Raw genomic sequence first — 11,272 nt, forward strand, 5'->3', positions numbered from 1 at the left:
GGAGCCACCTAGTGCTCAAACGGTTTCAAATCAAGCAGTTACCTACTATTTATTCTTCCTGAAACTGAAAGTAAAGACCGACATTTTAAATGCGGAAATAGCATTGCCAAGAACAAGGTAAGAACGTGTTATGTGGGGATGTGGAAAGTCATGTATGAAATCTTACGAAAACAAAATTCGTTTTTAAGTAAAGATTGAATAGGATAACTAAATTGACGCGCACATCCAGCTCATGCATTCAGGTGGCCCAGTGTTTACTGGAAGCGCGAGGGAAGAAGCTGTCTTGCTCAAGACTGATCCGAACTTGACGACACCGATTTTAATGGTGAAATTGTGTTTCCGCCTTCTAGAAGAACGGGGAGGGACAGGTGTCTGAGGCCATGGACTCGGACACAGAGGTTAAAAGGTGATTAAATCGTTCACAGATTTTACAGATCTGAAAGACAAGTAGTTCTATGGCCTTTTCTGTCTAAAATGACAAGCATAATCGCACAGGAGCGGGGTGAAACGTAAATTAGGGTGTTTGCGGCAACCATTTTTGTCAGTTAAATATTAAGACTTAAGTTGTCACATACAGCTGGATATCAGCTTAACTTTTCACACGACACGTTTTGGTCTCTTTCAAGGATCCTCCGTGTGAGGAAGGATGATGGTCATGAGCGTCCAGAAGCTCCTCCCTCTAGTTACGGCTCAATGAAGAGTGACGAAGAGGAGGAAGACATCACAGAAACAACCGAGCCACTGGCCATACCTGAGATTCCAGAATCAATCTTTGGCACCACATTGTACTTTTCTTTTCGAATACATAAAGCCACAAAGAGTTATAAACAAACGTAATCTGTAATGGAAATGTTTTCAGTGCCAAGACGAAGCTGCTCTGTTTCCCAGGTTACAGCTGAACCGCTCAGACTCACCAGAGACCCTTCACACAGAGTTCACCCAGCAACAGTCCCTCTCTGCCAGAAAACATGGAGCATACATCACTGACAGGTAACACACCTGCATGGTTAACTAGCGCCAACAGAAAATAAACATTAGGAGCTTATCTCCAAAGCTTTGGGCAGGAAGCTTTATGTCTCCCTGTGTCCCTCCGCCTGTCCTTCTGTCTGCAGTAGATCGGAAGATGGTTTGGAGGAGGTGGAGGAGGATGGAGATGAGGAAGACTGGGACGGGTGCCCCCCAGACTCCCCAGAGCCCCCACCCATCGAGGACCCCGAAGACCAATCAGTGAGTGATGAGCAGAGTGAAGATTCCCGACTGGGCCAGCTTCACCCTGAGCTAGACCTTCCGTACATATTTAAGGTGAGTTTGAAAACAGATTCTCTCATGGTGTGAAGCAGGGATTCCCAAACTGTGGGCCACGGCTATCGGTCGGGTTATCGCGATGGTTGTCGGTCGATAAAAAAAATAAAAATAAAAAAAAAGCACCATCTAAGTGCAGGGTTCAGAGGGGATATTCTGACTTTCTGTTCTGGTTATTAAAAGTCATGTTTTTAACTTCAGCAGAACTTGTAGACCTGGCCTCCCCCCACCCCCTGGTATTACTTATCACTGTCCTGTGCATGTAGCCATATTTAACGTCATGTTATATGGAACTATATGAATGGTTGTAGTTACGCAGCTTACCTCTCTTTACAATGTGTGCTTACTTTGGCTTCCTTTCTCTGCAAGTGGGCCGCAAATTGGAAAAAGTTGGGAATTACTGGTGTAAAATGTACACAAACGATGGCCATATACAATTCTGTATTGCGAGTCAGTGTGTGTGTGTATGTTTGAGAGAGAGAGAGAGAGAGAGAGAGAGAGAGAGAGAGAGAGAGAGAGAGAGAGAGAGAGAGAGCAAGCAATTGCATTGAAAGGATTATCTCTCTGTGGGTCTCCAGGCCATACAGAAAGCCTTATCTCAGCTGACAGGCGCTGAGATGTACCAGTACAAGCGCAGCCTGTGTTGGCGTGACCAGCCCTTCACCCTGGAGCAGCTGCAGGAGTGTGACACCCTGGACGTGGTGGACAAGATCATCGAGGCATATGGTACAAATGACATCCGACACCACATCCTCGTGGAGGTCCATTTCCAGTGCTAACGTTGTACTTTGTGGACTCAGTAACATCCCCTGTTCATCCTGTCTAATGCTCCGGGTGTTTTGATTGGACAGGGAGGGGCGAGGGGCTGGAGATAGCCATACAAACCATGCACGATATCCGAAAGCCCGAATTGGCAGAAGAGCTGGTCAAGACATGCAGGAGAGGTAAGAGAAGCTGTCCCAGAAGTGATGGAGCAGGTAGGATGGACTCACTCCGCAGGGTAGATTCAAACTGATGTATTTTCTGTCATTTCTCTCCCTGTTCCTTTTACTCGTCCCCTCCCCTCCCTCCCTCCCCCCCGCTTGTCATCTTCTGGTCAACTTTCCTTGTCAAATCCTTCTGCCCTCCCTCATCACCCAAGCACTGGTCCAGTTGTCTGTGAAGGTTGTGCTGAAGAGGAAACACAGCACCATCCACGAGGGCATCCCAAAGGCTGGCCAGCAAGTCAGCCTCCACAGAGTGTACACCGAGCCCCAGATATCCTCCTGTGGCCATGGTGGTATCAGCCCGTTTCACGAGTTCCCTGGCATGCCCCCGGCCCCTGTCCCCCAGGTGGCCTCCCCCGATACATTTGTCAGAGGGAATGATATATTCCGCACCCCTCCCGGGAGCGGTGCTGTAAGGACTGTCCTGACCACAGGGATCCCTGGGATAGGCCTAACGGTCGCCGTGCAGAAGTTCATTATGGACTGGTGCAAAGATCTAGCCAATAGGGTGAGTAATATCTCTCTAGGGAAGGACATAGTAATATATTTACAGTATGATGTGTATCTTGTGTCATTACAATAACAATATGTGTTTATAGTCCGCTCTTAAAAGCAGTGATTTAATTGCTGTGTCCCTTTCCTTAGGACATCCAGTTCGTCTTCAAAATCACCTTCCGGGAGTTGAGGGTTAAAAAGTATCATCACATGAAGCCTGGGCAAACTCTGTCCTTCAAGAAAATGCTAACCTACTACTACCACGACTTGAAAGACACTAATTTACTGGAACAACCTGACTTCAAGGCTCTATTCATACTGGAGGGAATGGACCTCTACCAATCCCCCCTGGACTTCAAGGTACGCTCTCAGTCACTCACAACTTAATACACTCAAATTATTACACCCTAACTCTGATGCTGTACCTAGGGAGAAGTAGAACGTAACTGTAGGAATACCCGGAAGATTGTGGTAATTGTGAGAGGAGGGATCGGACTCAGTTAAACTCACAAAAACGTGTACCTTTAAACGGATTAAGTATTATAAATCTAAGGGTATTTAGATTCAAGGTTATCTGGATGATGATGTGTATACCCATGGGTATTCTTACCCAGCCCTTCTCTGATAGTGGGTGGAAAAACGGAACAAACCAAAAGGCAAATGGGGGTCAAAGCTTAGGACTTGATACAGAAAACCTGTCTCAACCAGAAGATGGAACCAATCAGGTTCCTGGGCGAGAACGAAAACCGCACACCACTGACACACACGAGTGGTGGACGTGACACACGCACATCTCCTGTTCACCGCCTTCACAAGCTGTGGCCGACCCCAGCCCCTTCCACACACACACACCTCTCTCTGACTCTTCCTCTCCCCAGCCCCTTACACACACACACACCTCTCTCTGACTCTTCCTCTCCCCAGCCCCTTACACACACACACACACACCTTTCTCTGACTCTCCCTCTCCCCAGCCCCTTACAGACACACACACCTCTCTCTCTGACTCTCCCTCTCCTCAGCCCCTTCCACACACACACACACACACACACCTCTCTCTGACTCTCCCTCTCCTCAGACCCTTACACACACACACACACACACCTCTCTCTGACTCTCCCTCTCCTCTGTTCCCCTCCAGGACACTCCTGTCCTGTCTGACATCACTGAGTCGGTCTCATTAGACTGCCTGTTGGTGAACCTGATCCGAGGGTCTCTGATGCCCTCCTGCCTGGTCTGGATCACTGGCAGGCGTGCCGCCACCTCTCAGATCCCTACAGAGTACCTACACAAGGTGTACGAGATACAGGGCTACAGGTAGGGTGTGTGTGAGTGTGCGTGTGTGTGTGTGTGTGTGTGTGTGGGGGGGGGGTGGAGTGGGGGGGGGGGGTGGATTAGCAACGAATGGCCTAAAACAGTGTGGTGTTGAAGTGTTTTTCATTCATCCCTCGTCCAGTAATGAGTTGAAGGAGGAGTTCCTGACCAAACGCTACACAGACAAGGACCTAGCTGCTCAGATCATCACCCAGATGAAGATCTTGCCCTCGCTGTACGACCTGTGCCAAATGCCCTTCATGTGCTGGATGGTCTCCATGATCTTCGAGAGGGGATTCCAGAACGAAGATAACTACGGAGACAAGCCCCCCAAGCTGACACCCTTCTATGTTCACCACGTGATCGTTCAGACCAATCGCAGGCTGGAGAAATACTACGATGCCCCGCAAAACTACCAGGTTCTGATTGGTCGCTTTGATCGTTACTAGTTCCAGCGACGGCAATAATTTATTCGTGACTGTCTGTTCCTGTTTTTCCCCTCTTTCTCTCTTTCTTTTTTTTTTCTTCTGTTGTTCTCAGACCTGGCAGGAGACCGACAGAGAGTTCTTGAAAAAGGTGGGCAAGATGGCGTTTAAGCTCCTGGAGAAGGGTCGCCCCTTGTTCCACGAGGAGGACATGAAGGATTACTCTCTGACCGTGGAGGAGGTGGCTGTGTACTCTGGCATCGTGACAGAGCTGCCGGTCGAGTCGAAAAAGAGGCGGACGTTCAGTTTCATACACTACACCTTCCAGGTAGCACCCCCCCTCTGAAACGACAGATACTGGTCTTGCTTGTGCTGCCTGCTGAGCATGTTTGCGTCAAGCACATGATGTTGCATTCCTGCTTGCTTAAAAATATTCTGATTATGTCGGGGTCAGTTTGTGACGGTTTGTTGCTTCATTCATTGCTTATCAATTATTTCACAATCAGAATATGACAGTTTGAGTAAATTCTTGCCCCCCCCCCCATAAACTGTTATTGTGATGTCATCCCCAGGAGTTCATGGCAGCCCTCTATGTGTTCATGAACTTCCGCAATGAGGGGAAGAATGTTCTAGACCAGTCCCGCCTTATCTCCCGCCTCGTCAAGGACCGTGCCATGGTGGACCTGCTCCGCAGCGCCATCGACCGAACCCTGAGTGCTCCTTTCGGCCGATACGAGATGTTCCTGCGCTTCCTGTGCGGCATGGCCCAGAGGATCAACAGCAAAGACATGCTGCGAGGGCTCTTCTTTGAGCACGATACCCCTCTGGTGAAGGGGCTGGAGGAGGCGGCCAGGCTGCTGCAGAAGAGGATGGAAAGCGCCGAGCCCGAGAGACAGGCCAACCTGGAAGAGTGCTTCAGAGAGCTGACACAGTCTGATGACTGAACCGACCAGGGGAGGACTTCCTGTGACGCATGGCTCAGACTCTACACATGCGTATCCTTTCAGCATTTTTATATTGGGACTTGGGAAAGTGTTATGCTGAAACCTGGAGACTCAAAGCCACAACACCAAACCACACAGTCACTATGTGAAGGCTGTGACATGGTGTTGACCTACACTAGTTTTAGAGACCAACATAGAGGAATATGATTTTAAGTGTTATGTGGGGAGTGGCTGTGTCATAATTACAAGGCTTGAGTCTTGTGAGTACATGATGATCAAACCCGTTTAAGTGATTGAAGTGTGAATGCAGTCAATGATCTATAAAAGTAATAAATGTACTTAAGTGGTGAACTGGGCTTGTAACTAACTTTTTTCCTCACTGTCCCAGTACCGTCCCAAAGTGAAAAATGAACCGTCCCAAACTGAACTTGACCCGTCCCAAAAATGTAAATTCTTGTGTTTATGCATTTTGACATTCTGACATGGGTCTAGGTTCTTTGCAACACTAATTAAGTAATCCATACAGTCATGGGGGCTTAAATCAAAGTCTGAATTTCAATGTCAATACATACACAATAGAATACACAATTTTCTTGCTTGTTTCATGGTGGGGCTAACACAAATCTTGTTGTGACTGTAGCACAACCAGCCTTACCCTGCTGCCGCCCATGTGGGTAGTAGCTCTATGTCTTGTGCTTCGTCAAACTTGACATTACTCTATTGAAAGTGGTTGAACGGCCGAGAACAAGACCCACATGACTAATGTAACTGCCAAAAAGAAAGAAAACCACAAAACATAAGTTCTATTTATGAAATGGGTAAACTGTTGATTTTCTTATCTAGAACCTCATAGAGGATAACAAGTGTTAGGGGGTTAGTGACTCCACATAGAAAAATAAACTTTGCAAACTCAGCACAAAACCTGTGTGCAGTGGCGCCCCCACATGGACAAACCCTTACGCCTCTCACACGGCCTGTTGTAAACCAAATACACTGTCTTCCAGATGAGTACAGTCACTGTGTGTGTCTATGACGTGCAGAGCCGGCCCAAGGCATAAGCGAATTAAGAGGCTGCTTAGGGCCCCTGTGGCCACTAGAGGGCCCCCAAGAGCACATTAAATTACAGCTTGATTAAAAAAAAATATTAACGTTATGTCAACGGTAATTGTACAAATTCCGAGGCGCCCCCTAATCAATTCTGCGTAAGGCCCCATAAAGGCTTGGGCTGGCCCTGGTGACGTGCATGTGCTCCAGGTGGTGGTCACGTTAGTCTGTTAGCAGGTGTTGACAGGGGAACTCTCTCTAGACCTGGTCTAACATTAGGAACATGGCGGCTTCTAAATGTAGCCATCTACCAGGTTTAAATTCACAGTTTAGAAGTTTCTCTTCAATTCACAACCGACATTAAAGAAAATAGCTTGTTTCAGTTCAAAATATGGCAGGGATAGATGCAAGAGTTTGGATGTGTGGGTTCCACAGAAGACAAGTGTTTGAGCAGCTGGTGCTGGTGCAGAGAGGACAGGCTGTGTCTGTCTTCTCCCAGTGTCTCTGAGATGGGAGAGGATGATGATCAGATGATCTCAGTCCCTTGCGTACCTCTCTTCCTTCTCATTCTGTATTTCATTCTCTCTTCCTCTTTCTTTATAGTTCCCTTTTTCACTTAATTAAAATTAGGTAACGTTTATCTCTCTTTCTTCACTTCAAGGGCCTTGTTTTTAGTTCAATTCATATAAAACCTGACAATAGTTATTGGTACTGTATGGCTTATCTTAGCTGCTATAAAATTTTATAGCAGCATATTTCATATTTGATAAATATTGGCTATCAAATATATCTCAGAATGGCATATTTGGTGTTAGGGCTTGATTGAATGGGGAATGAATGATTGATTCATTATTTTATTTGTGTCATATACAAAAGTCCCCAACCCTCATGGGTTTACGAGACCAAAAAAGTACAGTTACAATGGTCAAACGTCTTTAAATGTCATTACAAAATTACTTAAATTACCTTACAGCTCAGTCTTGAACAAAATATTGTCTTTTCCCCCCCAAGATTACAAACAAAAGCTGCTACTAAAATGGTTCCCTTCCTGAAGCATACATCCAGGTTCATCTAACCAAATTGACATATATGGAGGACATTTTACTGAAAACTGCAACCCCTACATTATCATAGGACAGTAAAACCATTTTTTTTAAACTTAATTCTCAATTTCACCTAGCTCACACAACAGACAAAGCCTTCCCTCCTCTGGAATAACATTATTAATCCTGCCTGTCTCAAGGGTTAATGATAATGTTCCTGAACGTAACGGGCACACACAGACATTTATCTTTTGTTTAAATTATGCTTCACATAGGATTCTACCCTTTAGCTATCCTCTATGAAACAGTAAGGCTGGGGTACATACTGGATGCTGGTGTATGATGGATAGTGTCAAGCCATTTTCTCACAGATCCATGTTTGAACAGTGGTACAAGATAAATCATTCCAGTTACTTTTGGGATTAGAGTTAGAAACAATATGAGCACAGTCTTCCTTAGCACCCCATCCTCCATTGTCAGGCTGATATTGCCTCCAGTACCTGTGGGGTCAGCAGAGAAGCACACAGACAATGTTGTGACAGTTTGGTTGGTAAACCATGACACAGATGCTGTTGCCTATACAGGGTTATAGAGCGACACAGAAGCAGAACAGGAGCTACTAAAGAGGTGTTTTCTCACATAGTAGACAGCAGCCTCATCATTCCAGTCAGGGTACGAGTGACACAGGAAGTGTTGTTTCATTTGTTGTTTAATTTGTAATTTGTTTAACTACATGCTCTAATCGCTCTGGATAAGAGCGTCTGCTAAATGACTAAATGTAATGTTTCTTCCCATTGGCACTTACTTGCTTTTCACAATGAATGCATCATATTTTGGCTACCTGCAATGTTTTTGGGGGTATCTCATTGTTTATGATCATTGACCTATGCACTTTTGTAAAGCTCTCTCTTGGAAGTTGCTTTGGACAAAACTTAAAGCGTCTGCTAAATGAATACATGTAAGTGTAGGGAAAGAAGAGCAGTTGTTTCTTACGTTGTGGTGGGTACAGTCCCATCTACCCACTTCCAGGTGCCCTCAGTGTCTCTGTCACTCAGACCAATCCAAGGGGATGTTTTACCTAAGATGGAAGAGATGAACTCCTGCAATGGAAAGTTCAGAAGTTTACAGTGATAGTTACAGTGATACAGTGAGTATAGATTGTGCTCCTCCCCTCATTTTCTCTTTCCCACCAGACACACACACATGCTTGTTTTACTAACCTAGTGATGGCCGACAATTCACTATGATGACCTTATTATAATTCTAACCCTGACACAAATTTTAACCATAATCCACAAAAAATCTAGTGAAAGAATTCTTGAAGATGTGGGGACAAAGAAAATTGATCCGCAAAACAATGTTTTTCATAGTTTACTATCAGGTGGAAACAAGACCACACACACACCTGTTCATCAGAGCTTTCTATGATCACCAGGTCAGCTCCTTTCCTCCTGCAGTCCTGCCTGCTGTCATACCAGGATTGTTTCTTATCAGACAGGAAGTAACAACTGTTATAATACTTCTTCCATCCATCAGGACAAGATCGTTCTGTGAACAAGAGAGATGTCGAATGTCTCCTTCACAGTGTGGGGTTATTAAAATAACTGACACATTTACTGTCAAGGACAGCGTTTAGCTATTTGGGACTAACTAGTCTTCAACTGATCTCTCTCCTCAGTCAGGTTCAAGAGGCTGGTTTTCAACTGATCTCTCTCCTCAGTCAGGTTCAAGAGGCTGGTCTTCAACTGATATCTCTCCTCAGTCAGGTTCAAGAGACTCTCTTCTAAACCGTGCACCATCTCTTTATCTAAAACAGAACAAGAGAAATATCTGAACACTCCTTAGCTCTCTGAGTGCACTTAATATCAGGGTTTACATCAACATCCTGGGCTCCATGTTGCTGGTGCAAACAACAACCTCCTGTCCCCTCGCCACTCCTCCCTAATAAAGGTAATCTAGGGATGAAATAAAAGATGCAGAATCTGGGATACCATGTGGTACAGGACCAGGTGATCTCCAGCTAAGCGTTACCCAGTGTCTGAAGTAGCTTTGAGTAAAAACCAATACTCACTGTAGGTCCAGTAGACTATGATCCCAACCAGGAGAAGCAAAGACAGCAACCCCGAGCCCAGGACAGCAGCCTTGTAGCGTCTGCTCTCACCACCTAACCAGGACAAAGATGTTCATAGTTTCTCCTCCACTGGAATGATCCCTAGATTACATTGATCCGCACAGATCACTGATTTACCTGATGGTTTAGTACCTGTAGATTCTCCTGGATCACTGAACTTCACATGGTTTTCAACATTGGCGTAGATGTCTGACATCTCCATGATCTGCCCTGGTCTCAGTCTACCAGGTTCTTGGTGCTGTATGGTGCTCTGTGGTCTCAGACACTTGCACAAACAATTATTGTGAAAAATTGTGAAATTGAAGAGAATTTTAGTGAGAAAAAGGAAGTCTTTAAGAGTTTAAAGAAGCTGCCTTCACCCTAAGACCACTTCCTCTTTAGCAGTTCAGACATTTATACTCATGCGGTTTATAGAAAGACACCCTGGTCTAGATTTCTAGATTTCAAGTAGTTCTGGAAGCAAAAAAAGTGGTATCTGTAGAAATGTTAACTGGACAGTGAGAGTGTAGGGGTTAAATATTGGCCAAACAACCAAAACTAATTCCCCTATGATTTAAAGAAAGATGGGCAAGTGAACATTGTGTTAGCATGAACCAAATCATGCCAATACCAATAGAATTACAGTTATTTGACTCTATGGATTAAATCATAGCAAGAATGGTCAATGTAAGGTTAAATTAAATGCACATTTAATAACATTGCAAATGAATGAAAACAATTACAAGGCAAACATGTTACAAAATGAAGGTTAAAGCCCAATTTATACTTAGGTCGCAGACACTTTTAAAAAGGTCGCCGACAGAAATGGCGTCACAGTCGACACTTTTAACTGTCGCCTACCCTTAACTCTATGTGCCTACCAGGAGACATTTCTACTGGCGCTGATGTCGTCACATAGTGTCGCGCAAGTGTGATTGGCTAGTAACTCTTACCTACGCTACCATGATCAGAGAGACAGCAAGGTGTGAGGAAGGAGAATAAGTACAAGGACAAGCCAGAGCTGAGGAGAAGGTCTCAGGAGATCAACTCCCAGTGGTGGAATCAACTCCCCACCTCCATCAGAGACACAGACCGTCTCTCCACCTTCAAGAGAAGGCTCAAGACGCACTTGTTCCGGTAGTACAACGGTAATTAGGAATGGTTTGCTGAACCCAATGCTAGTTTCCTCAAGGATCACAATGACTCTTGCTTAGAGACTTGTTGCTCTTGTTGGTCAGTGGTAACTGATTTAAACTTTTGTATTCGCTGCGAAATATTCTATTTTAGTTAATCTTATTTTTATTTTTACTGTTGCTTGCTTTTTCTACAGGTACACTTGCACTTAGAAATTCATGTTGTTTAATTGTAACTTGCTTAACTACATGCTCTTATGGTTTCTTCCCTTTGGCACTTATTTTTTGGTTGTTCACAATGTGTGCTTCTTGTTTTGGCTACCCGCAATGCTTTGGGGCTATCTTGTTGTTATTATCAGTGACCCATGCACTTTGTAAAGCTCTTTCTTGGAAGTCGCTTTGGATAAAAGCGTCTGCTAAATGAATACATTTAAAAAGAAAGAAAACCACAAAACATATTTTTTATTTATGAGACG

At 44.9% G+C, this 11,272-nt stretch overlaps 2 protein-coding genes across 4 annotated transcripts; one reads left to right on the forward strand and one right to left on the reverse strand.

Moving 5' to 3' along the window:
• Positions 1-50: 50 nt before the first annotated feature.
• nlrc3l (NLR family, CARD domain containing 3-like) lies at positions 51-5,660 on the forward strand. The gene is made up of 13 exons (XM_047036301.1): positions 51-117; positions 351-406; positions 627-785; positions 889-990; positions 1,113-1,302; positions 1,881-2,028; positions 2,154-2,246; positions 2,444-2,796; positions 2,934-3,143; positions 3,925-4,100; positions 4,240-4,516; positions 4,638-4,850; positions 5,095-5,660. Exons 2-13 carry the CDS (start codon positions 381-383, stop codon positions 5,464-5,466), a joined length of 2,319 nt encoding a protein of 772 aa, XP_046892257.1. The 5' UTR covers positions 51-117; positions 351-380; the 3' UTR covers positions 5,467-5,660.
• A 900-nt stretch (positions 5,661-6,560) lies between these two features.
• Positions 6,561-9,920, reverse strand: LOC124478132 (CD209 antigen-like protein C). Of its 3 annotated transcripts, none has more exons than XM_047036297.1 (6): positions 9,802-9,920; positions 9,625-9,717; positions 9,205-9,360; positions 8,959-9,101; positions 8,547-8,653; positions 6,561-8,053 (listed from the first exon to the last, which is right to left on the reverse strand). In XM_047036297.1, the coding sequence occupies exons 1-6, from the start codon at positions 9,884-9,886 to the stop codon at positions 7,906-7,908; spliced, it is 732 nt and encodes a 243-aa protein (XP_046892253.1). In that variant the 5' UTR covers positions 9,887-9,920; the 3' UTR covers positions 6,561-7,905. The 3 variants fall into 3 exon arrangements, with proteins under 3 accessions (XP_046892253.1, XP_046892254.1, XP_046892255.1); XM_047036298.1 differs by having other exon boundaries at positions 9,817-9,898; XM_047036299.1 differs by lacking the exon at positions 6,561-8,053 and having other exon boundaries at positions 8,525-8,653; positions 9,802-9,898.
• Positions 9,921-11,272: the final 1,352 nt, after the last annotated feature.

This window comes from Hypomesus transpacificus, chromosome 15, assembly GCF_021917145.1.
Source record: "Hypomesus transpacificus isolate Combined female chromosome 15, fHypTra1, whole genome shotgun sequence".
NCBI classification, from domain to species: Eukaryota; Metazoa; Chordata; class Actinopteri; order Osmeriformes; family Osmeridae; genus Hypomesus; species Hypomesus transpacificus.